Source organism: Clinocottus analis, unplaced genomic scaffold, assembly GCF_023055335.1.
Source record: "Clinocottus analis isolate CAN_PGR_092001 unplaced genomic scaffold, fCliAna1.0.p SCAF_12, whole genome shotgun sequence".
In the NCBI taxonomy this organism is placed as follows: domain Eukaryota; kingdom Metazoa; phylum Chordata; class Actinopteri; order Perciformes; family Cottidae; genus Clinocottus; species Clinocottus analis.
Window position 1 is genome coordinate 11035420 of NW_027175843.1, and position 27916 is coordinate 11063335.

The 27916-nt window shown below is 40.1% G+C and overlaps 3 protein-coding genes across 4 annotated transcripts; 1 reads left to right on the forward strand and 2 right to left on the reverse strand.

Moving 5' to 3' along the window:
• Positions 1-76: 76 nt before the first annotated feature.
• pdk1 (pyruvate dehydrogenase kinase, isozyme 1) lies at positions 77-6500 on the reverse strand. Its single transcript, XM_068572628.1, has 11 exons — positions 6125-6500; positions 5378-5519; positions 5225-5296; positions 4961-5145; positions 3754-3849; positions 3598-3675; positions 3390-3454; positions 3187-3285; positions 2995-3105; positions 2024-2137; positions 77-1938 (listed from the first exon to the last, which is right to left on the reverse strand). The coding sequence occupies exons 1-11, from the start codon at positions 6231-6233 to the stop codon at positions 1798-1800; spliced, it is 1212 nt and encodes a 403-aa protein (XP_068428729.1). The 5' UTR covers positions 6234-6500; the 3' UTR covers positions 77-1797.
• Positions 6501-6930: 430 nt separating this feature from the next.
• On the forward strand, positions 6931-9598 carry nup62l (nucleoporin 62 like). Its single transcript, XM_068571805.1, has 2 exons — positions 6931-9066; positions 9178-9598. Exons 1-2 carry the CDS (start codon positions 7480-7482, stop codon positions 9334-9336), a joined length of 1746 nt encoding a protein of 581 aa, XP_068427906.1. The 5' UTR covers positions 6931-7479; the 3' UTR covers positions 9337-9598.
• Positions 9599-10092: 494 nt separating this feature from the next.
• On the reverse strand, positions 10093-25958 carry itga6a (integrin, alpha 6a). Of its 2 annotated transcripts, XM_068572138.1 has the most exons (26): positions 25842-25954; positions 19231-19355; positions 19048-19127; positions 18675-18936; positions 18352-18483; positions 16962-17175; positions 16674-16867; positions 16499-16593; positions 15983-16110; positions 15815-15904; positions 15664-15725; positions 15402-15571; positions 14531-14674; positions 14312-14427; positions 13990-14152; positions 13689-13775; positions 13515-13594; positions 13336-13413; positions 13142-13244; positions 12888-13064; positions 12696-12785; positions 12161-12268; positions 11971-12069; positions 11749-11874; positions 11331-11456; positions 10729-10858 (listed from the first exon to the last, which is right to left on the reverse strand). In XM_068572138.1, exons 1-25 carry the CDS (start codon positions 25871-25873, stop codon positions 11349-11351), a joined length of 3063 nt encoding a protein of 1020 aa, XP_068428239.1. In that variant the 5' UTR covers positions 25874-25954; the 3' UTR covers positions 10729-10858; positions 11331-11348. The 2 variants fall into 2 exon arrangements, with proteins under 2 accessions (XP_068428238.1, XP_068428239.1); XM_068572137.1 differs by lacking the exon at positions 11331-11456 and having other exon boundaries at positions 10093-10858; positions 25842-25958.
• Between the last annotated feature and the right edge of the window lie 1958 nt (positions 25959-27916).

Below are 27916 nucleotides of genomic sequence, written 5' to 3' on the forward strand. Positions count from 1 at the left end.
TTACTGAAAGTTGTGGTCACAACTAACACATCGAGGGAGACAGTCTCTGCTATTACTTCATTCAAATACACATCTGTCTGTTTTGAAGTATTTATTTTTTACTGAACATGATCGTTACAGAATAACTGCTTCAGTGTCACATGGAAAATATTGATCTTATTGACAGGATGAGTCTTAATAATACAACCACAGTAATCCAAATATGTTTCTCTTAGGCTGGGTTGCACCAACAAGGATTAACTCTTATACTAGGTTTAAACCAGGTTTGTCTTTTAATCCAGTTGCACCAAACTTTAAACCTAGTTTAACCTTAGTTTACAATTAATCCTGGGGAAATCTAACGCTTTGGTAAGCTCGGTTTAATTCTCATTTAAATCAAGATTAAAATCAAATCTGTTGCACAAGTTATTTTAAACCTAGACTAAACCAGGATTAGCAGTTATATTTAAACCACCCCTGGAGGAGGTTTATCTCCAGTTTATTGACCACATGGTTGCATATATTTGATATGCATATATCTTTGATATGCAACCAAATTAGAGATAAGTTAAACCCAATTGAATTTTATGACAACAGCGAGTTTTCACAGCGTATAGATTCACAAAGGCGTCTGTCATAAACCTCAATGTGAAGGTTGGACCAGCAATCAAGCATCGAAGTGAGATGAACGTTGCCATGCCAACACTTTTCTGGCTGCTAGTAGCTTTGTGATTTTATGCTACAAGGTTAGTTTAGTAAAAGGATTGCATTTATTTAGGGTTATTTAGTTCCATATTTGTTAAACGTACATTGTGAATTTGTTTACATTTCGCTGGAATCCATCATGACGGACATTGAACATAAACTAATCCTGTTTTAACCTTAGTTTAAACTAGTTTAACTAATCCAGGGTTAAAGTTAAGATGTGCAACACATCTCTGATTAAATAGAAACCAGGTTAAACCTAGATTTACTAATCCTAGTTTAACTCTAAACCAGAATTAATTTAATCCTTGTTGGTGCAACGCAGCCTAAATGTGTTGCAAATTAAAATCAAATTAAAATTGGTGCCTCAGCAATTTTGAAATATAATAATCCAAGTAAAAACAGGCAAAACGTTGGTTAATCAATATTTTTGCTCACATGTTTGTATACATTATCCAACCAATGAATTGCCTAAAAAGAAAACATGATTAAATGATTCGACTCATCAGAAGAAACTTACAACAAATTTAAAAACAAGCAGTAACGAGTTGTCTGACGTGTCTAACTTCCCACAAAGCGGGATTGAGCAGAGCTAAACACGACACTGAACAGAAATACTTTAACAGTTAGAGATCAACTTTCAGCAAAATGAAAGCTTTAAACCAGGAGAGAAAATTATACAAAAAGTCCAACCTTAACCACACAGAGAGTTTCAGATGATACAAATTTTAGTTCAGTAATTCAATAATAAGCTTGAGTCCATTTAGAAATGTTGATTACGTCATTGTTTGTCCAGCATTGGTCAGCGAAGGACATCGGTTCTTTATTAAACATTCTTAATGATAGTCTTATGGTTATGTTGCACGGTCAATATGTTATTATCAGTGTTTTTTAAAACCCAAATATCAACAATAGTATCATCCTGAAAACTCCAGTATTAGCTAGGCTTTACTTCCAACATCTTTCCAGAAACCTGGTAGGAGTGAGAAAATGCTGAAAGAAAGTGAGAAAACGCGGTTTTCTTCATAATAATAACAAAACTATTGACCTCTTTGAATATGTGGCACGACACCATCTTTCACACACGTTGCTACAGGACTGCAGTTGTTGGATTTAGAAACTCCGAAACGTCGTCATGTCCTTTGGCTCTTTGCTGGGGACGCACCAGTCGTCGGCCTCGTGGATCGTCTTGTAGTGTTTCCAGGCCGACTTGTTGTACACGGGGAGCCTCTCAATGGACTCTGTGGAGAGAGCCTAAGCAGAAGAGTGAGAGGACAAAGTTAAAACACGGTGCAAATAATGCACACGCACACACAATGTTCATGCGCAGCTCAATTACCCGAATATAGATCACAGCATCAGTTCCATAGCCCTCCAGAGAGTACAGCTTCAGGTCCCCTTGGAAGTACCGGGCATAAAGTCGAGAGATGGGCAGGCCGTGCCCGTAACCAGCCTGGACACAAATATAACAGTTTTATGGGGAAAAAAAGCTAATTTCATGAAGAGTCATGTGTTAAAGTTTGGACTGTGAAGTTAGTCTGGCACTGGAACAAACTAATAATACATACTGATTTGATTTGCTGTAACGACAGCAAATCAAATACAGAAATGCGAACATATTTCTCTTCTTTTGAAGCAATTTCTCGTTAAGACGACCATGTGATGGCACTGAAAGCTCTAGAAAAAAAGGAAGTTGATAATTTTTGTCACCTACTACTTTAAAGGTCAAGACAGAACTTGTAATCTTCCCTTTTAAGCCCAATGCACAACAGCTCGTCAACACACACCCAGAAGACTGTCTGGTGCTGTCGAAGGCTCTGGAAACGGCTCATATGTGGACATTAAGTTGGGACTGTTCTCCTCATCTAAGTGTACAGTCCTTTCAGTCAATGGACAGATCGCTAAGATTAGTAAAAAAGAAAGATTTAAAGTACTGGTTTAAATCCAATTACAACAGCTGATGAGAATCCAGGCTGTTATTGACATAGATTTATGATATAGGGATGTAAGCAAAATTGTGTTGAAGTAAAAATTCACTTTGGTTGTAAAAATGAACAATAGTTAAGTCCTACATGTATGTAGACAAATCTTAAAAGCTTGATGAGGTTATTATGATGTCTCAGTGTTATTAGTTCCATTTGTGCTTTTCTATGACGATGTGATGTCACAGATTCTTGTGTTTTGAAGCACGGTGGAAAATATCAAAAGGGAGGTTGTTTTTTTTTTGGTATCTTGATGGTGCAGAGTACAAAAAGTCGAGAGCAAAGTCTCCTGTCCATCCACATGAGCTCACGCATCAGGAACACTGACCAGAGGAGCGGCCCGGGCCCCGTCGATGCTCGGGCACGGAGCTGTGGAGTATGTGTAGGTGAACAACCTGTCAATCTTGCGCAGCGGCACGCCTCCTCCAAGATCGCTCACCTGGAGCGGAACATATGGGCTTGTTTAGTTTACACTGGACTGTTTCGGGGGGAAAGACTGGTGAATGCAGCACAGCTGTACCTTGACCGTCAGATCTTCCGTTCCCAGAGCAACCTGCGCACGGATGGGCGGATACTCCATGGCGTCGCCGTACAGCTCCATGGTGGCCCGCATGGCGTTCTGCGACAATGAAAGCACACACAGCAGCTTGACATCATGAGAAAGGCACAGTCAAACGTAAACCTGCATCATGTGAACCAGCAATTGAATTATTATTATCCTACCTTAAAAAGTTCAAAGACCATATGGTACAAATGAGATGGAACATAGACCACAGTGATGGGTTTAACTGTCGGGACAAACAGATGTTTAAAGATTAGACTCCATTTGATCAGGTATGCTTGACTCAATAATTCATATGTATCTATTTATTAATAAGAGATAAACAAGTGCTTGTACTGTAAATACTTAAACGTATTTCTGACGACTTACCATTGAATTCCTCCAGTATCAGCTCAGGAGAGTTCATGTAGTACCGGTCACAGAGGTTTCGTGCATTTGCATAGGCGTCTATAGGGAAGAGGGTGTTTTTCAGGTAAGAACTCAACATTTCGAAGCACTTCCTCATCCAATTTTTTGTGTTCTCACCTCTGATGATCTCGCTGACACGACAGGTTGGATCAATACTGCCGATCTGTTTGGGATGAGCTGGGTTCACCTTCACCTTCCCACCAAAGAGGAGAGCTGGAATAAAACAAAGGACTATAACCGTGCGCCGCGATAGAACGTGTTGATTAGTCAAGTAAAAAGAGACACAAAATAGACATATTTGGACATTTTTCTCCCCCAATTCTCAATTAATTGATCAACCGTCAGAAGAATGCATATTTTTTTCAGAAAGTGGACATTTTCACTGTGATGTGGAAAATTACTTCTCTTAAATGTTTTGTCTTGTAAATTATTTTGTTATTTTTCAACTGTAAATGCCAAACTCTGACAGTCAACACTTTCACTCTGTCAGGACTCACTGGGAGCATGACGAGCAAAAGCTAAAACCTTTCAGCTCTGCACTCTCCAACCTTCTAAACACAGAGAAGCCCATTCTTCATGTGTCTTACTCTTACACTTTATCAGTTACATCAAAAGAAACAATAATAAGGTTCTCAGAAGACACAACATCCACATTAGAAACATTATTAGTCCAAACAAGTGTCCATGAGCAGTAAACCAGACTGACAGAGGAAAACCAACTAATACAACATAATATAATAACACTAAATGTTGGATAAGTGTATCTAATCATGAACATGTATTACTCCATGTTACATATTGTTAAATGTATTTGTTTTTGTCAAACGTTTGATTATGACCTTGCCTTGTTTCTTCCTTCCCTTGTCATAATGTAATTATATGTTTTTATTTCTTGTATTGCTCCTGTTCCTAACCCTATATATAATGTTATACAATAACATTATAATAACATATAATGTTTTTATCATGCACGAAGCATATTATTCTTAATAATAACAATATGAATTATTATCATTGTGGTTGTAACATTGAGGTCTCGGCTGGTTAACTGTGGCTTTGCCCATTAATGTCTTAATAAACTATTCACTTGTTCAGAAGGTCACATGGTACAGGTCATATAAAAATAAAAATGTCTGGGTGTTATCTGTATTATCCTGCGGCAGTGTCGTTAAAGGTCACGGGCTTAGATAAGCCTCTTGGTTTTGGTGAACGAAGCAATCCGACTAATTGACAACTCTCCACACAAGTACAACTATATTGTTGAGATGTTATACTACTCATGACTGACAAAAAGAGATGATCTCTCATCGAGCAGAAGACTCACTGTGCTGGTTGAGCAACATCCTGATGGATATCCTGCTCATGTAGAAACGATCCAGAAAATACTGAACGTTTTGGCTGACAACGGGGTCTGTGCCGTAGGTCTCCTTGTACTCCACGACTCCCTGAGCCATGGTGGGAATGACATCATTGTGCCGATTTCTGACCTTTATTACCGCATCTGTGAAACTAATTGAAGACATGAGGATCACTGCAAGGCATCATAGAAGAAACAAAGCTCAACTGCATAGTGTTTTCATTTACTTACTCATATGTGACTTTCTCGTCATCTGCATTTTTGTCTTTGAACTCAAGAATCTCTTCAAGACTTTGCATGTACCTGTGGACGAGAAATTCTATTGTATTGGCAGGTACTGGCATGAGCCTAGTTTGAGAGATAACTAAGAAAAGGCCTGCGTACCAGCCCTGGACCAACCGCACCGATGGAGTCCTCAGTAAGTTGTCTGGCAACAAGTTGATCTCTTTCATGATGTTTGCCAATCTCACAGGCAACTCCTGTCTGAGGAAGGTGAATGAGGTTTTCTCACACGCATTTTCTGAGCCTTAAGGGTGGAAACAAACTGGACAATTAGAATGCTCTCTCTCTCTCTCTCTCTCTCTCTCTCTCTCTCTCTCTCTCTCACTCTATATATATATATATATATATATATATATATATATATATATATATATATATATATATATATATATATGTGGGAGGCAAAAACAGATGTATCGCAATGCTATCGGGCTGGGTGCTATAACAATGTATAATATCATTTTGTAAACTATAACTATAGTTTTGCTTTGTAGTTCATACCGTGGAAGCTATCAGTCGGCAGTCTATCAGTGTTGCAAATCAATGTTTATGCTAATATTGGAATTTTAGGATGTTTTCATTCATGTTAAGCACGTTCTGAACTATTCAGGTATTGTATTTGTTAGATTAATCATAAACACACTCACAGACTCACATGCCTTTCCTACTTTAACTAGAAATAGTTTCGTGTTTATTTCTAGTAAATTTGTATTTGTATAGCCCAATATCAGATCTTTTCTCCAGGGCGCTTTACAATCTGTACAGCATACTTTGTGCTTGGACCCTCACGGCTGGGAGGGAACATAGAGACACTAGACACAATTTAAGTGTGTGTGTACCGACTCTTACCAAAATCCAGAAACTGCTTCATTGACAGAGGAGAGGGTGAAAATTTGGAGTAATAGTCAATGTCCTTTCCTATGGATACGCTGCTTCTCAAAAACCTTAAAATCCTCATAGTGACAGGTCCTGTGTTCGCTCAGACGATGGTGGCGCTTAGTTAGATTATAATTTCAGGTGACATCCACAATTTTGACACGCAGTTAGTTTTGTTAATCTATGTTGACGTTAGCGTCCACGCTGACAACAGCAGCACGCAAACACAATCGTGGAATTAACGTTCTGTTAGTGAGTGATTTGGGGATATCTGTAAATCCATAGTCACCGTAAAATGTGTACTAAATCGCCCTTCATAGAGAAGTGGAATACATGAGAAGAAGGCTATGTGGATACTCAGCACGCATCCTGCTAACTCAGACAAAGAGTCACAACTGTGTCAAGAGTCTGACTACGTTTCGGCTTGTTTTTTTAAAAACAAATGTAAAGATTAAAGATATGCTTCGTTTTTGCAAAAGAAAATCTAATAAAAAATAACGACTAAAGTATATAATAAATATAAACATATATATATATATATATATATATATATATACATCATAAATGGGAAAACGTAAGGGCATATTTTATTAATTGTGAATGTTTTTTTTTTAAATGCCATTACAAGAAAGTGTATTATGTACAGTTTATTTTGTTAAAGTACTTGGTTGTCGTGCACCGTTAATAATGCAACATATGCATTGAACTATTTCCTTTCATATTAGTATATTTATTTTACATTTAGATCTTCGTTATCTTACACAGCTGGTATTTTGAACAAAAGGTATGATCTTGCCGTAGACTCAGCTCTCTTTGAAATAATAATTGTGGTCGTTTTTCCCTGAGGAAAGTCTTTCAGGCAACAAGCTCTACCAATCAAACTTCAGGTGGACTTTGGTCGGGATCTTTATTGGCCGCATGAGCTATCAATCTTACCCAGAGAGGCGGGTTTTGAGCATTGGCAGACAAGACTCTGGGCTTATATTGCCAACGTAGGGTCCTAACTGCCGTCATTTCCTTTAGCCGTTTAGAGAAATGCCTGCATGAAGAAGTGCGAAACAGTGGGCCACGTTGTGAGGAGACTGTTTTGTTAGTATTTAGTCTCCGTCAAAGTAACGTTTCCAAACCCGTAATTGACTTTAATAACCGCTAACGTCTGGAAAGCCATCGGAGCAGAGAAACTGTTTCCTCGGTTAACGCGACGTCGGTTGAACCACCTCGTTCTTGTCACCCGCCAAAAGCCGCAGAAGTTCAGTGAGGAAGTGACCATTTTGTGAGTTGGCTGTTTTCGATAGCGTTATATGTAAGTTGTCCTCCGGCGACCGAAAATGAGTGGCGGTTTCAACTTCGGCCAAGCCTCCACGGGCTTCTCTTTCGGAGCGCAGAAGCCAGCAGTTGCAGCCCCCAGCACGGGCTTCGGGATGACTAGCGCCATGCCTGCTGCCGCTAGTGGGGGCTTCGCATTTGGCACTTCCACTCAGGCCACCACTAACCCCACCGGGTCTTTCAGCTTTGGCACCCCAGCAAAGAGCACACCAGCCGGGGGAGGCTTCTCTTTTGGGACCCCAACCGCCCCATTTGGCATGGTCACTCCTCAAACTGCAGCAACACCCCAAGGGCTGACTTTAGGCACCGCAGCAGCTCCAGCGCCGGGGTCAGGGTTCACCATGGGCATGGGTATGGGCATGTCTCCACAGCCCGCCGCTGCCGCTCCAGCAGCAGCAGGAGGAGGATTTGCCTTTGGTGCTCCTTCTCAAGCTGTACCTCAACCTGCAGCTCAACTTCAACCTGCAGCACCACCAATGGCCGCAGTAACGGCAACTACAGGAGCAGGCGGCCTCTCATTTGGAGGGTTCAGTTTTGGAGCAACCAAGGTCCAAGCGACTTCAGCCGCAGCCCCTGTTGTGGCCCCTGTTGCTGCCCCGGGAGGGGGCTTCAGCTTCGGCACCAGTGCTCCATCCAACCTCACCATGGGCATTCAGCCCCAGCAAGCACCCACTGCTGCAGTCACAAGTCAGGGTGGAGGATTTGCCTTTGGGATTAAACCCTCATCAACACCTGCTCCTCCTGCAACAACCCAGGCAGTCCTTGCTCCAGGCCCGTCTCTCTTTGCTTCACCCATCCCTACAGCTGCTGCTACTGCAGCTGCAGCTGCTGCTGCCGCCGCCGCTACCACTGCTTCAGCCGTCAATACCACTGCAACAGGTACAGGCTTTACTTTGGGTGTAGCTCCAACTTTAGCGGTAAGCACTGCTGCCGCAACCGCTCCAGCAGCAGGTGGAGGTCTGGCTTTTATGCTCAAACCTCTGGGGGCAGCTACCATCACCTCCACCGCTGTCCCTGCATCTGCCCCTACTGCCACTGTTGCAGCCGCCACAACAGGTGCGCCGACAGCCTTTACACTTGGACTCAAACCTTTAACCGGCGCAAGTATCGCACCAATTTCTACGCTGACAACCATCTCTGCAACAGCTGCTCCTCCAGTGATGACCTACGCCCAGTTAGAGGGTCTCATTAACAAATGGAGTCTTGAGCTTGAGGACCAAGAAAGACATTTCTTACAGCAGGCTACTCAGGTGAATGCCTGGGACCGCATGCTGGTGGAGAACGGAGAGAAGATCACAGCCCTACATAAGGAGATGGAGAAGGTGAAGCTGGACCAGAGGAGGCTAAACCAGGAGCTGGATTTCATCCTCTCCCAACAGAAAGAGCTGGAGGACTTACTCTGCCCGCTCGAGGAGTCGGTGAAAGAGCAGAATGGAACCATCTACATGCAGAACGCCGACGAGGAACGTGAAAGAACGTACAAGCTTGCCGAGAATGTCGACGCACAGCTCAAAAGGATGTCGCAGGATCTGAAGGAGATCATCGAGCACCTGAACACGTCCAGCGGCCCAGCAGACACCAGTGACCCGGTAAGATGAGACTTAATTCAAATTCAACCTTCATTGACACATTTATGTTTCTTTGGTATTTGTTGTTGCACGTTTAAATAATTTTCTTAACTTCTTTTTTTTGTTTTTCAGCTTCAGCAGATCTGTAAAATTCTCAACACCCACATGGATTCACTTCAGTGGATTGATCAAAACTCAGTTCTTCTGCAGAGAAGAGTAGAAGAAGTGTCTAAATTGTGTGACAACCAGCGCAAGGATCAGGAGAAGACCTTTCGTCTAACATTTGACTGATGTGGAATAAATATGTTGACCTGTATATTGTCATAATGATACTCAGATACTTTTTCTGTCAGCTGCGTTGTTTGGCTGCATATAGATTCATATTTCCAATGCAATAGCTTTTATATAGAGTAGTGAAGCAAATGATCTGTTTTCATGTAAATGATATGGTTGTTCTAAACAGTGTGATTAAATAAATCAATAAAGTAACGCTGTTTTATTTGATAGAAAAAAAGAATCACTGCCAAATATGGCAGTGGCAATGTTTAAGTCATGTTTGTGTGTTTTTGTACGATTAATTAGTCAATTGACCGAAAGTGTATCAACTGTTTTGATTATCAGCTTTTCAGTTAAGTATTTGTATCTAACAAGAAGCCAAACCTTACTTAGTTTAGCTTCTCAGGTGTGAGGATTTGCTGCTTCTTATCCGTGATGGTATACTGATATCTCTGGGTTTTGGTTGTTGGTCGAAGAAAACAAGTAATTTGAAGATGTCACATTTGCATTCAGGAAATATTAATGGGCTCTTGTAATAATTTTCTTGAAGCTTGTAGACAACAGAAAACCGAATCGTCAGATAAATGCTGTATAACAATGATTATTAGGCACAGCCCCTTTTATGGAGGATTATACTTCTAATGGTAATGAAAAGTCTCAGTAGTTATCAGTGTTTAAGCATTTTATTATACTTGACAATTGAAGTCGTTCACATTGAATTTATTCTATAAAACTAACATTGCAGTTTCTATTGACCATTTTCCCTTTGGATTTCTTACATAAAACAAAATCTTAATTCAGTGTTGACTACAGTACAGTGGATGCTACCTGAATACCACAACAGTGAGAAGAGGTAAAGAATCAATGAAAGCTATTTGAGTCAGCCGTGCTCATTTATGCCCCTTTTAATTATTGTTAATTAATAATGTACCTAAATGTCATTCCAAAAAGACACTAATTTTGTGTTGAAATGTACTGAAACAACATAAAACAATAAATACAGATTTTATATTCATATAATATTAAACTAGGTGACCTTTCCTTGCATAGATATTCAGCTTTTAGTAAGACAACTCCACAGAAACAGCAGTAAACTTTGCCCTTCGTCCTGCTCAACGACATTAGACTGAAAATAACTCTTTGGCTGAATGAAATTATTTTCTTATCAAAAAATAAATATACAGTGTGCAGAAGTATTTAAATATATACAAAACTTACAAAAAACATTTCATCAAACAGTGTAAAAAGACAAAATCATTGACGTTCTCCAAGTGAACAAGAAAGAGCAAAGTTCATCCTGTTTGTGGCTTGAGACTGAAACCTAAAATTAGGTTACAGCTGTTAGTAAAAAATAATATTAACTGTTAGAGAGTCATGAGTAACTTTCACCGTCCAGCCAATTTGTCATCCACTGCTTCTTTTCAAAAGGATCCAGCTGGACTTTTCCATCTTTAGACTCAGGCGGGTCCTTCCTTATCCGCACTGCGTGGTAACTTGGGACGCTGTCCTCTCGTTTGGAGCGTTTAAAGAATCCGCACTGGGAAGGGAGATTGCAAGAAACCATATTGCATTATTAAAAACTGGTGAATGTCAAAATATATTCACGCACACTGTAAACGACAAGAGGAAGGGATGTGCAGGAATGTTGAGCATGCGTTGCAGTTTTTAAGGGGATGTTTTAAACAGCCAAGCAGTAACAGAGATGTCAGCAAAGGCACCTGCAGAATAACTACCAAAATAATGCAAATATTAAGCCTGTTGGTAAAAAAAGCAAAGATTTTGGGGGGGGCAAAATTCAGAGACACATATTGTATGAACATCAGAAACCTTATGCACTTCATCAATAAAATAGACATAAATAAAAAAATATATTTAATGTAAATGTTATGGTTCATCAGCTACAATATGTGTCTGATTGAATATTTCTGCATGAAGTCAGCTGAATTGGCTGGAAAGTGAGTTCATTAGTAACTGCAGTAGTCGCACTGCATGCTGACAGCTGGTGTTACCCCTGTTCAGAGCATAAATCAGGTCTCAGCAGAGAGCTTGTCTTTGTCAGAGGGCTGAACATGGATCTCTGCCTTGTGAAACGCAGCATCGTATTGGTCTTTTGTTGCTCTCTTGAAGAAACCACACTGAGGGGGAGCAAGTGATGAAGTGTTTAGAGTGACATAGCAGGCAATAGATGTTTTGATTTCCTCCATCAAAACGCCAGATAAAATGCATTTTATTAACATAATACTAGTGTTGATGCTCAAATGACACCCAACAAAAGCAAGATTTTACTTTGCTTATTTGCAGATAGTTTGCAGAATATTATAACCTACTGAATGAATACATTTTAGATGAAAGATAGTATGCATTATGAACAAAGCATCTGTTTGGTTATTCTAAAGGAGGTGAAGGTGTGACATCCCTGTCGCTCACCTTCCAGAGCAGAAACACCAACAAAGCCAAAATCAAGACGCCTGCCAGAACAGCCACCAGTATGATCCACCAGGGAACGCCACTGAGCTGTGCTACTGCACCCTCAGGGGACACCGACACTGTCACCTGCAATAACACCACAGGGAGGAACAGCAGGAGACCAGGTGAGTTAGGACCAAGACAAAGCGTTAATGAGACGCTGGTGGCTGCTGAGCTGCTTACGTCAGTGTGAGGGGTTCTCAGGATCATGTTCTTAGCCTGAGTGTGGAGGACAAGGGAGGCCTTCACAACAATGTGCACGTTGGAGATGGAGGCGTAATCCTGTGTGAAAACAAACACAGCTGCTTAGGTCAGACAGTCCGACCGGATCACGGGTGGGACACATGAAACACATTATGAGACGAGGCGTCACCTCAATAAAGGTTGAGTTCCACAGACGAGACCTCAGTTCAAGTGATGTACCGTCCAGGCCCTGTAGGGGGCACTTGAGCACCACACATTTGATCTGGCTGTCACATGTCTGAGGAGGAGAGAGTCCATTACACATTTATAAACTGTGATGGATGACACATGTAGTTATTTTTACTTGTGTTACGATGTTATCAGTACACTGTAAAAAAAATACTCAATTGATTGTTGGTTTGTGAAAAAAAATCTGAAAATTGTGATAAATGCTTATCACAATAAGTCAAAAGCCCAATATTATAATAAACCTCAAATAAACCTATTAGAAATAGGTCAAAGAAATTATTCAAAGGACAACCAGCAAGTCTATTAAATATCTGGAGCCAGGAAATACAACATATGTTTAAGTAATTGCAAGAAAATAAAATGATCCAGCACAAGTATCTCACTGTAAATTTAACACCTTATTAGAGTGTGGTACTTGAGGAAATGTAGCTGCATCCCATTACTGTTCAGCAACAAACGTGAAAACAGAGACTCACCAAAACTTTTTTCTTCTCTGACAGTGATGACATTTTGGCGACAGTTTTTCTTTCTCCAATTTCACGTTTTATCCTGGATGCAGAGGCATCCTGAAAGTACATTTCTTCTCATTAAATCGAAGTGCAACTAAGCAGACTTCAGGTACTAAATGTGGCATTGAGTACATGAAAGCAAAGGTTTAAAAATACTACCTGGATGTGTTTGAGAGAGTTGATTTCAGACTCAGGAGAGCATAGGACGTCCTCTGGTCCTGTAGCTGTGATCTTTACCAGGTACAGAAGCCATTTGCCGTCTTTGTTCCATTTGGGCCACTGAATGTGAAGTGAGGCTTTGACAGAAGACGTCAAAGACTTCCACAAATTGTTTATCTGGCGGATGAATCAATATGTTATGATTTCAAAGACAGCAGTGATTTCAAAAGCAGAGGTTGGATGAATAAACTTACTCTGAATGTATAAGTAATCAAACTTCCGATCTCTTCTTCGGTCTTCATGGCACTTTCACCTTTCACAACGCCTCCAAAAGAAACCTGATTAGGGATGGCTTCTCTGATAAAAAACAAGAATATGACAAACATTCATTTACATACTCTTGGATGCTACTTTTATCTGAAGTCAAACATTAGTTTAACACACGTACCCACTGACTGACAACGGCAATTCAATCATTGCTTTGGCCTTCACTTTAACAGGGGCGATATTTTCTTGCACACTTGTACTGCAAAAAGAGAAATAGTAGTAGTAAAATACTTTTATTTATGTGAATGTAAAGTTATCTGAAGAAAAAAAACAGGAAAAGCCTGCAGCAGCAAGACTTACGTTTGGAGCTGCAGGTTGATGTTAATCTCTGTGGTGTCGAGAGTCATACCCGCAGTGCTCAGGATGATGTAAAATGTGGCCTGGTGCAAAATAAAGGGAAGAAAAAATAAACATCTCTCTCATTTGAAATACAACAAGTAAGTGTCAGGACGGACATGTGAAACCAGTTTGTACCTTTGAGTCTCTCTTGAAAGGGTTCCCCAGCTCACAGTCCGCTTGAGAGCCGTTCAGATTGGCTGCACAGATGATTGGCTTTTCCAGCTGTGAAACAACGTGTTGGAGAAAAGTTCAAATCAAAAAACAAGTTTTGAGTCCGAAAGTATATGTAGTAGACATTCTTGCTCTTTTTATGTGTTATTTCACTAGATAATGGCTGTCAATTGGCCATTTTATTAAAGTTAATTCTTATTCTACTTGCTTTTGAGTAAAATGTCTTTTCAGCAGCAGTACTTTTACTTGGTAAAGTATTGTTTACCGTTGTCAGATGTGAGCGCACTCCAGAATAGGACAGCGTGTCTGGGAACGTCGCCACCAGCTTTGCCTCGTACGCATCATCTTCATTCATGTTGTTGACCGTCACACGCAGAGCCAAGTCCTTCCTCTCGTAATTCAGATGGAACACAGGGACGTTCTTATTGCTGCAAATGCACACACAAAACCACTCTCTTCAGGTTAATGGTTCTTTTTATGGAGAAAAGAAAAACTCCCTAATCCTGTATGATGTTGATCACATGATTATGTTTAATACAGAGTTAATTAATGAATTTCACTATATCTTTAGATCCCACTCTACTCACATGGGCAGTGGGGAGTACACGTCCAGGTTGCTTTGTTTGTAGTATAATTTATACTCCATCTTCAGGTTACTCCGGCAAATATGATCACTTCCACATCCTTCTTTTACAAAGTTGACCTGCAGCCACAATAAATCACAACAAAACCATGTAAAAACATTGCTCCACTGTGAACCTTTTGTCATTAACATTAAAAAAAACTGTTGTAGTGTGAATGTTTACCTCAATGATGTCTTTGCTTGGTTGAGAGGAGTCTAATATGGGCATGAGTTGAGAGAGGCCGTTCCGCATCTTCTGTCGCTTAGTACCCACAATTTCTGCCGACACCTCAATGGGGATGCTGCGCATCTTGTCCTTAATGTTGTCCTGTGCAAATCAGATTTGCCACTAAAGCATTAATATTTATCGCTACGTGGGAAATACTAACTGCAGACTGTATCACAACTCCGCATTTTAAGATTCAAGCAGTCATAACTTTTATCTTGAGACTGTTTATATTGTTATGTATACATGTATAATGTGTTTGTTTGTGTGGCTTTTATTGAAATTGCATGCATGCAAAAACAGAGTTAACATTGATTATTTACTACTTCGGTCTATACGTGTCAGAAAATTATGCAAGATCACATCTATTTATTTCCTAAAGCATTAAATCAACAGCCCAAAGCTCAAATACTCTCGCATTAGATAAAACGCAGCAAATACTCACGACTGGGAAGCTCTAATACAATGCTAAACTTGAAAAATGTCTGAGATAATTAATGAATTGTCAAATTAGTGGACAATTAATTTTCTGTTGATCAACTTATTGAATAATCAAGAAAGTAGAATTGTTTTGTAGGAAGAAAAATGCTGGCAATTCCTAAAAATGTTTTTTTCTGTGACATCAAATGTATTGAAACACAGTATATGGTGTGCTCAGATGTGTTGCTATACAAAAATAACTAAATATACTTCTCTGTTTTACAAGCAACAACATATGTTGAAAGCAGCATTCGCTGACCTCAACAAGCACAGACTAACTCCAATTGTTCCTGACTGTTGATCTCTGAGTAGAATCCCAAAAATATGATAAGTGGGAGATTTGTCTCACTTTTAGTTTGGCTGTTATCTTGATGCATGACTTCTGGTTTTGGCCTCGGAGGTCCAAGGTGCTGTTGAACTGGTGGTCTGTGTCAGTGCGGGATATGTTGAGGAACGTCACTCTCGAGGGCAGCCCGTGTTTCCTGCGTTCTCCGTCCGCTTCGACCGAGTAGCCGATAGCTGCAGTGAAGAGGGAAGCAGAAAAAAAATGTGCTGAACAAATCTTTGATTTGATAAAGACGTTTGTTTTTTTTCTCCAGCTTTACACTTACTTAGTCTTGGGTTGTAAGATGCAGTGTTTGCTTTCCAGGTGAAGCACGCATCCACCGTAAAGCTAAGAATAGAACAGGACATGTATTTGTTTTCAACGATAACATTTTGACTATGAGGTCTGTTGAAATGTAAGAATGTTAGAGCACCTACCAAATGCTCTTGCCACAGGTTTTGATTGTAAGGTCAATGTCCTGTGGAGATATTTTGACATCTCTCCTTATGCTGACGACTGGCCGTGCTCTGAAAAAAAAGGTTGTTAAATGAAGTTGTGGTACAAATCCGCGCTGTTTTAATTGACATATAATGGGTAATAATTACCTGTAGATCAGAGCTGTGTCCGACAGAGAGCCCACAGCCACATCTGGATAGGAGTTACTGTCCAAGTCCATGTTCCCTGCCAGAGAATATCCGAAGAGTCGTATGTTGTGCTCTTTTCCTGAAATGATCTGGAATAATGGAAAAAAAAGGGTTTAAAAAAACTTGATCAGTTAATTTATAAAATAACATAACAATTAAATGTTATATTTAGTGTCAGGAGCCAACATTAGTTTGTGGGAGAAGTCCTGAAATAACTCTGATTCTAGAGCAAGATTTCATCTCAATAATAATGAAATGCTTAACAGATTATCACAGGGAAGTGCCTACCGACAGAAAGGTCAACGTGTTGGACATATGCAAAAGTTTCAGAGTTCAGACCAGTAAATGTGCTGTGAACACCACACTGACAAATGATCATCTTTAAAACCTTAGTGATTGAGAGTATCTGTACGAAACCCTTTGTTAATATGAAAATACTGATTACAGACACTTCACGCAAAGTTCCACAATGCCGACCTGTGCAGGGCTGCTTTTGATTCCTTGCGCACAGCCGTGATAAATGTAGACTTTTCCTGCACCGCCATCATCATAAGGAGCTCCAATGGCAATGTCTGCATGAGAAAGAAACCAGTTTATGTGACAGAGACTGATAGAGAAACATACACGAACAACAAAATGGGCGATAAATTACCTTCATATGAGTCTTGATTGATGTCTCCAATGTTTTCCACTGCTAGTCCAAACATGGAGTCTTTGGTCCCATTTAGACGAACAGGTGTGATTCGTTCCCACCTCCCTGCCTGGTTGATGTAGACGTAAACGGCTCCTCCGACGTCTTTGTCCTTCATGTAGAACTGAGGGGCTCCTACAACTATGTCTTGCCATCTGAATCAAAGAAGTGAGGGAATTATTATGTTTCTCTGATAACATGAATTATTTGTGAACTAAAGCAGAATAGAGGCGGTGAAAAGTTCCCTACCCATCACCATTCAAGTCCACAACAGCCACATCGTAGCCGAACGAAGACGCGAGTCCCGGCCCGTGCAGTGTGTGCTCCACCAAAAGTCTGGAGGAGGTGTCGCTCTCTTTCTTCAACAGGACCACCGCTCCACTGTGATTGGCTCTGGGGGCTCCAGCCACTATCGTCAGGCCACGATACCGAGTGATGCTATGTCCCGAATCGAGGGAGAATCCTGCGTAAAAGATGTTGTTTGACATAAATATCTTATTTTGCACTAGAGAAAGGTTTAATTTGTTTACCCCTTATACGCTCTAATTCGGAATAGTGAGGTGAAGACAACAACATGTTTTTGTGCAGCACTTTTTTTTCACCTGCCAGCGAGGAGTTCAGATGGGCGGCAGACGGATCAATAATGTCGTACTATCTTTATGCAGTTGCCCTGACCAACCACTTGGAGTCACTAGTGCAGCATCAATGACAATATGTCAGTCACTAAAAGGATGTTGACTGCAGCGTTTCCAAAAGTTTTTACCAGCCGGAAATGTAATCAACTGGTAAACTCCTAACAAAGACAGTGAAGAATGATTTAATTAACATAGATATAATCAAGAACCTGAGCTTGATGTTTTCTTCAAGCATGTCATTAGTTTCAGATGTGAAGATTAAAATGAGCATTTTGCCCCAAACTGCCACTATATATTTTTTCTACTGGTGTGAATGTAAAAAGGGAAGGACAAAACATGGAAACGCAGCTCAATATGCATGTCCAATAATTATAAAGTTTTTAAAGGTGGACTTTATGGCAGAGCTGTTTTGTTGAATTGCAATGTATTGTCATGGTTTGCCTAATAATAATGTCCCCTCTGATCATCTGCCTTCAGCAGTAAAACACAAACGAGTTTCACACTGTGATGAACACTAATTCAGAGACAAAGCTAGAACATGCATCAGCAAACCACTTCCTGTGCCAAATGTATAAGCAATGCAATGCCCTCGAGAGGAAATAGCCGCAATGAACAATAAGTAGTTGAGCGGTCGAAGTTCTGTGTCGAGGGACCGCGTTGCTCTGCAATTCTTCAATTGTGGCTGTGTGGTTTCAGGGGTTATAGAGTTCATCAATATTGAAGAGCAAATGCGACAGAGAAGACGTTTGCAGAGGTGGTCTGTACGACCACTAAAAAAAAAAAGAAACTGCCGGAAATTACGTTCAGAGCAGATCAATCACAGCGCTTGCGGTCCGCGTCAACGCAACGCGGAGGATTTTTTGAAGGTGCACGTCAGGCTGCGGCGTAGGGGTGTGCGTGCGTCGACGGCGTAGCTACGGCGTAGGTACGCCGTCGACTTGACGCAGAAGCATAAACTAGGCTTAACCTATACATAGAGCTCTGTTTTGTGTATAGAAACCCACCGAGGTAGCTGTTGGCAGGTACAGGCACAAGCTCGGGGCTTAAGAGATGTTCATCTCCAACTTCATACGGGCCGTCATCATACACTCCCATCTCTATCAAAGTGTTGTTCTTTTGCTCCACTCGAACAATGCCTGCAGAAATGTTTATTTTGTAATAAAAAAAACACAAATAATACATTACTTATTTTAACAGAATGAGGAACTTTATTCTCTCGGTAAATAATATTATTCAATGTGTGTGTGTGTGTGTGTGTGTGTGTGTGTGTGTGTGTGTGTGTGTGTGTGTGTGTCTGTGTCTGTGTGTGTGTGTGGTTAGCAGTGACCTTTCCAGTTGTAAGCTCCTGGTGCTCCAAACACCACGTAATGGTAGTCTTTGGTGAAGGTGGCAGCCAAACCCTGCTGGCAGGATCCAAACATCTCATGGCCTCTGGGTCTGCCCTTACAGAAGTTCCAGTTTCCTCCATCCTCATCAGAGAACGAGTCGATGGTTAGGTCCTGGCTCAGGACATAACAGCGCCCGGTGATGTCGCGGTACTCCAGAGGCGTGTTCACAAACAAGCGCCTTTGATAGCGATGAGCACAAGTCTGAAATGACCAAACACAGTTGAGTTGAACTTCAGACCTTAATAGCTGATAAGACAACACCAGGACTAGATATTAATGGAAACGTTGGTGCTAATGCTCAGTTTGACTCACCACAATCTTTCCCCCAGGTCCTTGGCTCTGAACCGTCACCCCCATCCACTGATTCTCCTTGTTCTCAACACGTATGTCCTCTATCAATATACAAATTTAAGCATTTATATTCATATATTCATACATTTGGAAACAGTACTGTGTATGCAGACAGATAGACAGACAAACAGACAGACAACTCACCTTCACTATCAAATTCAATACGCTCACAATCATTGGACTGTGTGATTTCACATTTATAAAGGCCTCCCGTGATGTTGGCTGTCTGTTTCCCCAAAGCTCTGGCTCTGGGTGCTCCAATCAATAGCCTGAAGAAAAGAAAAATAATATTTACAAACTATTATTTTCTGTCGAGAGCCAACCAAGATGTATTGATATGTACTGAGATGTTTTTTTTTTAAAATATGTACTGAGTTGTTTTTCTGAAGTAGCTTATCTGCTACACCTTCAGTAAGTCATGTTCGACTTTTCTAAGCTCCAGGACAGCAGTTTGTTGAATTGGGTTGCAAGATTGACTACAGCAGAGGCAGACATGGCATTTCCTCTCTGTAAAAATGAGCAATGTGTCCTCTGGCTGTTATTTTGATCATATTGTGGCTGCTGTTGGCATGGTGAATGGTTTCACTTCTTAATTTCTCCATCTGACTGTCAAAGTTGTCAAAAACTATCAAGCGAAAGGTATATGAATCAGCCAATTGACATTTGTTTCAGATTAACAAATGACACGATGACTTGGCTGCAAGTATATCTCTATATTAAGGTTAAGGTTATGTCATACCTTACCAGTCTCACCTTTAGCAGGTTAAAGTTTACAAGGGTCACTTTTCTATATTAGTGTGTTAGAATGCTAACAGCCTCACCTCTAGCAGGTATAATGTTTAGCATAGTCACTAGTCTATATTAGCATGCTAACAGCCTCACATCTAGCAGGTATAATGTTTAGCATAGTTACTATTCTATATTAGCATGCTAACAGCCTCACCTTTAGCAGGTATAATGTTTAGCATCGTTACTGTTCTAAATTAGCATGCTAACAGCCTCAACTTTAGCAGGTATAATGTTTAGCATAGTCACTAGTCTATATTGGCATGCTAACAGCCTCACCTTTAGCAGGTATAATGTTACCATAAATAGTCACTATTCTATATTAGCATGTTAGCATGCTCACCATCATAATGTTTGATCATTTAAAAAAAAATTATAATTACAAAATGGTTGTGTACAAAAATCTGTTGTAGTTCATGATAAGAAACAAAACTTCTGAAAGGGACAGTAGACTATTGTCCTGTCATTCTGCTGAGGTCAAAGAACCAGTGAAGCAGACAATTTGGAGCATGTTCGCTTAAAGCATAGTTCATTGGCCACAGCTTCTCCCTAAACCCACATCGCCATGTAGCCACAGCCAGCAAGCAGAAACAATGTGTTTCTCGCTGGGTGACAGCAGCCACTGGGATGATTTACTCAATAACTTCTCTGTTACACAGTAATGTAAGGACTAGACACAGACAACAAAAATCAAAGATGTTTTTTGTGTTATGTGATTTTACATCAAATAAAGTAATTTGTCAATTTCTACTTTTGAATGAAACATCATCAATGCCATGACTCAGCAGGCATGCCTTTACTTAAAATTAACATAATCGGACACCTGACGTGTGTTGAGTTCATCCTGCATACTGAGAAATCAACAGAAACAATTATCTCATTGAATAAAAGTCCACTTGTTGAAATCATCTCATGTTAGACTAAATGTCTTTTTTTGCAACTAACCCAAACTGGCTTAGCTGATTCATCATTATACATATCCATTAAAGAGAAACAACTGAACAACTTTAACACACAATACTAAAATGGGACCGGAAAGCCTTGAAATAACTCGTAATGTAATTATAAAGACTAGAGACTCAGGCTTGTGTCAAGACACTAATGACTGGTTAGCCCAAATGTATTCTTTAGAAACCTAGAACAAAAAGTGATATATATATATATATATATATATATATATATATATATATATATATATATATATATATATATATATATATATATATATATATAGTGTGTGTGTGGTATGATTGTCAAGTTTTTCTTTGTTTGAAATTTACTGTGATTAGCTGCCCTATCTGCCCTATCACATGTGAGCTGACCAGCCTACTCACTGTGTAGGAATTTTCTCAAAGGGCTGAGAGGAAATCCTCTCCACCCTTGTGTCCTCCTTGTGTCTCTGTAGTCCCCTCGGTAACCCATTGATCCTTGGGATGGCCCTGTGGCTCTTCATTTGTTAAACAAGAACAGTTCTGACTGATGTGAGACTGAAGACAAAATCCTCTCCTCAAACAAAACCCAGTAAAATGCAAATACAAACAAGATTCTTTACAATATTGGCTTCAGTTTGACACTTCAGCTTGTGAGCTATTGTAGTTCAGCTCTAACAGAACTACAAAACACACTTTGTATTGGACAAACCAAGAACACCCCTGTAATCTACTGCCTCAGAAACTACCTCAGAGTTGAACCAATACATTTACTTGACTTGCTTAGATTTGGAGCCACAGCGGATAAGTCAATCAACAGTGAAATTAATCAGCAGTTAATTGGATAATCAATTAATAATTATGACTCCAGCTTCTTAAATGTCAAGATGTTATGCTTTTCTATGTCATGTACGGGATATATTTTGTCAAATACAACAAGCTATAGAAATCAGTCACCTGCAGTTGTGGGAAATTTTCGTAAAGCAGCTTTCTGAATCTTCGCAACAAAATGATTAATCGAAAAATTCATCAGATTTTAGGAAAGTCATTGTTAGTTAGAACCATATTTAGATTTCTCAGGCTGTCCTCTATTAGTCAAACAATTGATTGTTTTGGTCTCAGTCAACTACAATTTCATGAGTCAATAAGTCCTTTTTTTAGGCTTTTTCATGCTAAAACCTGTGAGTACATCTCTGGTAAACACAATATTTAAAGAAACTGAGTCTAAGAGTTTAGAGTCTGTTGATTAAACCAATGTAATCATCATGTAAGTTGAATAAAAATGTCTTATAGGTCGAGGACAGCCAGTAGATTTTCACAAACACCAGATTTATGAAGAGACAGTAACACAGGTGAAGAAGAACAACTTAACAGCACAGCTCCTCTTGAAAGTGACAGTTGTAGAATTTGGCAAGTACCCGAGGGGTAACATTGACATTTCCATTCAACACTTCTAATAGAAGACACAGGTCTTTCAGGTCTTTGTATTTTATTTTACTTTTGCAGAAGTTTGTGTGTGATGATCATATAAACTCTGAGGATGTATCTCCAGATGATATATGAATCTATACTCAAAACACCAAACTGCATTGACAAGAGTGGGATTTAGCTAAAGCTGCAGGCAGTACTCTTTACACTACTACAGAGCCTGTAACCGTAATGAGGCTACAGTGTGAAACCCCGTCCCATCATGCAGCGTGTCTTTCAGTGCAGTGTAAATGGGAATACACAGTGACTGGTGTGGGTTTACAGAGTGATCTCACTGGTCTTTGTTAACAGATGTGATCCAGTGCTCCCGCAGCTGTGCACTCAAAGCTACAAGAACTACTGCAGCTGTTCTAACTGTTTCAGTTTCACACACACACACACACACACACACAACACTTTGATTGTGGCTGACCTGTGATTGGCTGGGTACACATCACAGAAGAAATCATGAATATTCACGATCACGACAAATACAGACCAAAGTAAAGAGTCAGGTTTAAGACAAAGACTAAGTTGCCGTGTTCATTACCGTATTTTAAGCAACACAATCTCTTTTGATCGTCATTGTGGAGTTTGACTGGAATGTCTTAACTCATGATTCGCTGATGATAATCTATCAAATTACATGTGCACAGATGGCCGTGCATGTCCTGTCTAATGTCCGTTTTCTCTGGTTTCATTCAGAGAATGTTATATCCACGTTGCTCAAGCAGGAGGCATCTAGTTGCTCCTTTGCACAATGCAGCATTCTGTTCAAACTCATGTCCAAACTTGGATCTCCTGGTTTCTTCCACTAATCACAAACCAATTTGAAGCGTAATAACACCATGAACATCGTGAGAAGCCAAGTTTTGCTTTTAATAAAGCCATTAGAGGTACAACATGGAGAGAGTGGCACACATGGTTGTAAGCAATATGAGCTTTGAGCTCAGAAGGGATGAAAGCCCAGTTAGGGTTTCCCATTAGAGGAATTTAATCAATCTACTGGTCACACATGTTGCTCACCAAACATATTTAGCATTTAGAAAGAACTACTCTTTTCGCACATTATGTATTATAGTCACATTAATACACAGTGGCAGCCATTAGAGTGTTACAGCTGCTCGTGATCACCAGAACAAAAGAGATAGTCATGCAGATGTGTGTGACGCATTGCTGGCTTCAAGGTGCTTCACAGCTTTAAGTTAGACGGGGCTGTTCATTACCTACTAGTGTGTGCTCTACTGAGCTTTCGCTTGAAAATATCAGCTTCACATGAGGACTTGGAGCTGAGGTAGGGGAGCCGCTGTTACAATAACGAGCAGCGTTTTTATACAGTAACGCATACTCGATGTGTTTTCGATCAGGATGTCAGAGGGAAAACAATGCAGACAATAATAACTATGAAACTAATGATTGACTTCATTATATTTTATTTAGTAAGGTTAACAAAAGTTAAAAACAAAAATATTATTTTAATCCTGATCATATCATATTTGACAAGAAAAAGCTTCACAATGGATAGATCAGAAGTCGATGTTCCTTGAAAAAATATTGTCAAAAGTGTTATTTTCTTTCAATCAAATAATCGATGCTGCCTTTAACCACTTTTAAATGTACAGTTACTGTGAGTAACTTTTAACTGGTTACGAAATAATCTCAATTTTATGCTGATGTCTCTATAACCATCAGCAGGAAGATTGGCTATATCTTATGCCCAATGAAACCATGCAGGTTCACCAGAAACTCAACTTCAGAGTTTTGCCTTTGCTGCTCCCCAGAACCAGAAGTCAACAGAGCAGACTGTCAGACCCTGCTGCGGGTTTTAAAAGGAATCGCCACCACCTTTCTTCACAGGGATGGCCAAATTCAGTAGCTTTGAGCAATCTGAAGCATAGGCCAAAAAATGAGAATTGACCAACAGTTGCAACATTACAGCTCTCCTCTCAGTGCAGGCACATTTACAACACAGTTGTAACCATTGTGTATTCACTTGTTGTCTTTATAGTCCTTCCCATTTCATATTCAGAGCACCACGGGGAGATGAGAAGCAGCTTTTGCATATTTTGTTTCGTATGTTTGCTAAAACTGGTGCAGCTTCCTCCTCAGAGATCCTCATATAAGCGAGGTGAATCTTCACCCTCCTCTTACTTTTACTGGCTGAAAACCAAATATCAGGCCAGTGTCACATTTCGAGTCTCTGTTTGTCCAACAAATATGACTTGTCATATGACGAAAGTAAAAAGTGCCTTTTTTCAGGATGCTGGCTTTGCACAGAAGAATCCTTGTAAAAAAAAAAAAAAAAGAAGAAATGACAGCTTTGTGTGAACTCATTACACCATAGGCTGCCTTTGCACAATGCAACACTTATTAGATAAAATTCCACAAGTTAAGCCTAATCTATGCAATATCTCTCCATGTCCTGTTATCAGGGCTTCTTATCCTCGCTCTCTGTTTCTCAACATGCTGCTGCAGGACCCTGTGCCTGCTGCATGCAGCCCAATGGTCACAGGCTTTGACGTGCCTCCCCCTCCTCATTTCTCCCCTGTTACACTTGTGTGTGGCAGGTTGACCAGGCAGTGTCTTTTCAGCTCCCTCAGGCCACAGGATACTATTTACTAGTGCTCACAATCCTTCAAATGCTTCTTCACAATTTAACCGCTGTAACTCTTATTATTTCAAAACATGTGTGCCTTGATTCATTTGTGAATGAATTAAACATTGAAGATTGAGAACAGGGTGCATTGCAATCAACTTTCCATTAACACTCACTGAAGTCCTGCCTTCTAAGTATACTTTCTTTAAAACAGACTTTACAGGTAAAACTGTTGGAATACACCTGCTTAGTCCTTACAATTTTACAGAGAACAACCCCAAACACCATTCATTAGTGGGAAATTACAGATATATTAACAAAAAAATAATCTGACATTTAATACTTTGAGAAAAAAAGTTAGGATCACTTAAACAGATTAAAAAAAACTATCTTGAGGTAAAATAAAACATTATCAATTCATCAATACATATATTTCTCTTTTCAAATTATGCAGCACATCCTCACGTGCTATCCAGAGAACTACATCTTGTCCTGACAACTAAAACAAGCAATTGATTATCAAAATAGTACAACAACTGATTAATCGACCAACAGTTGCAACGTGACAGCTCTCCTCTCAGGTTGACCTCACAGACACATTTGCATCACAGTTGTAACCATTGTGTGTATTCACTTGTTGTCCTTTCCATTTCATATTCAGAGCACCACGGGGAGACTGCTATTGATAATTAGAACAATACACGAGAAGAAACACTGTAGGGCTTTAGTAGATAATTACTATAGTAGTTTTATAGGTATCCTGGACATTATAACCAATGGGGGGAAATTCGTTTGTCTTGAAAAGGCAGAACACCTGCACCGGATAAGCTTATTTAGACAAATCCATTAAGCTATAGGCTCTTTTAAAAGTTAAGATTGACTTCTGGCAGTAATACAGGACTATCATCAGGTGCACGTTTCAACTCCATCACTGGCCACCAGAGCAGTAAAGGCGGACGGTGAAAGACACCACTCACATTCTTTCATCCGGGTTGAGTTGCCGGTGCATGGCGAGGGAGAACCCGAACAGACTCCCCGGCTCTCCGTCTTTCCTGATGACATGGCTGGTGTCAAGGTTGAATGCGAGCACCAAAGTTGCCTCCAGCGAAAGAGAATAAAATAATAGTGCAACATAAACAGCAGACGGTCTTTCCTCCCGCTGCAGCAGCAGCAGCAGCATTGCAGCGCCGTCCAGGTGAGTCCGGTAGTCCACAGTGAAGAGCCGCTGACCCCGCTGCTGCTCCCCGCTCGGCCCGGAGCGTCTCAATGAAGCTGCCGCTGCTTGTTCCCGGGGCTGTGCGCTGCGGCTCCACAGCGCCCCCTCTGGTCACCAGCAAGCAGTGCCGTTGAGGGAAGCAAAGGGGCAGTCGTTTTTTTTTTATTAGATATATTTGAGCTGTGTTAACTTATAGCCAGGTAGCAAATATATAATGAATAGATAATGCATGCATACACCTTTGTATATTGGACACTGTATACACTATTGGACTCTGCGTGAATTGATTACAGTCCATCATTTTATCTTTACACTAATATAATGTTTACATTCCTTTCGTGTGAATGTGCTAGTTTGTTGTGATTGTATGTGTATTTTTTTTTTGCAAACCAGCTTGCTTCAAATAGGTGTTTTTTACATCATATTTTGACTTGAGTAGGAAAAGCTAAGGTGTTAATAAATAGTATTAAAAATGAGCCAGCATGCACATAACCAGAACATTATTATCGAGAAGATGACTGACATGTTTTTTAAAAAAGGCTTTTGAATTAAACTGAACTAAACAGTTTTGAAATGTGTCATCATTTTAATATAATCAGTTGTCACACATGTACAAAAATTATAAAAATGAGCTTGCCACCAGAATAGCATTCCTACTCGGACAATCACAACCCAGACTTTTCGCAGCTTTGCTCAATCATATCTACATGTATAAAGCATGTGTTACAATTTAAAGTCATGGACAGTTGTTGTGTTTTCCTTCTAAATGCCTCATTCGAAGAGTTAAAAACTAAATGAGAGAACCAAACTATAAGATGTGTTTTTTTTCTATACACATAAGGGTAACGATCTGTCAAGCAGTATAGGCTTTACATGTACAAGAAAACAAATAGCAGCCAAGGTCACACTAATTAAGGTTGTTTTGTTATTTCAGTTGTTTTACTCAGCTGGACAAATACACCCACCAGATTTAGCTAAAGGTCACTAAAAGGCTGAACTATCTTTGGAAGTTTAGTCAATGTGATGATTTATTGTAAAAATCCTGATTCGGACTACTTGAACATGGACAATACACTCTAATTTGGGGTTAATCATCCATTCATGAATTAATAAAATATTAACACACTCATCCACAACACCTGCCAACCTGACCATGATCATACATAATTAATAAGGAGTTTTGTGGTTCTGTGTTCATTAAAAATGTGAGAGCTATATCCCTGATGCTGTTACAAACGCTCATCTTTGTCGTTTTGTTTTATGATCTTACAGGTTTAAGAAATGCTTTTACAAACAGCCCCACAAACTCTCCTTAAGGATCATCTCCATACAGTAGTTATGGCTTTAAAAGGTTTGAGGTTTCCACCTTCCAGCAGCAGTGATATGAGCTGGCCAAACATGCAGGAAACATAAAACAGTTTCATTGTGTCGCTTAGTCACTTTTATCAATGTATCTTCATGTGTTTGAAGCTGGTGTGAAGTTTGAATCTGCCTGGCCAACAATCCCTCAGCTGAACACAACACAATGTGGGCTTTGTTGAAGGATGTGCGTGTGTGTGTGTGTGTGTGTGTGTGTGCGTGTGTGTGTGTGTGTGTGTGTGTGTGTGTGTGTGCGTGTGTGTGTGTGTGTGTGTGTGTGTGTGTGTGTGTGTGTGTAGCAGGCAGGCAGGCAGTGGCTGGGGCCTGGGGGGTGATGATCTTAACCACATTCCTAATTGCAGCAAATGACTTGGGATGTTCTGGTGTGAGATATGTGAATGGCATCTCTGTTGCTGTGGGTTTGGTAACAGATGCATTAGCTGCATCATCACAAGCCTCGTCACTGATGTAACCTGT

Excerpts from the sequence above, each read along its gene's own strand:
- pdk1 (XM_068572628.1), bottom strand. The coding sequence starts at position 6,233 with ATGAGGATTTTAAGGTTTTTGAGAAGCAGCGTATCCATAGGAAAGGAC. Across the intron at positions 5,297-5,377 it reads GTGCGGTTGGTCCAGGGCTG|GTACATGCAAAGTCTTGAAG; the intron begins GTACGCAGGCCT and ends TCTCGTCCACAG. Across the intron at positions 3,286-3,389 it reads TGGTCTTTGAACTTTTTAAG|AACGCCATGCGGGCCACCAT; the intron begins GTAGGATAATAA and ends TCATTGTCGCAG.
- nup62l (XM_068571805.1), top strand. The coding sequence starts at position 7,480 with ATGAGTGGCGGTTTCAACTTCGGCCAAGCCTCCACGGGCTTCTCTTTC. Across the intron at positions 9,067-9,177 it reads CAGCAGACACCAGTGACCCG|CTTCAGCAGATCTGTAAAAT; the intron begins GTAAGATGAGAC and ends TTTGTTTTTCAG.
- itga6a (XM_068572137.1), bottom strand. The coding sequence starts at position 25,873 with ATGCACCGGCAACTCAACCCGGATGAAAGAAT. Across the intron at positions 19,128-19,230 it reads TATTGAATTTGATAGTGAAG|AGGACATACGTGTTGAGAAC; the intron begins GTGAGTTGTCTG and ends GTATATTGATAG. Across the intron at positions 13,245-13,335 it reads TTGCCGTTGTCAGTCAGTGG|AGAAGCCATCCCTAATCAGG; the intron begins GTACGTGTGTTA and ends GTTTTTTATCAG.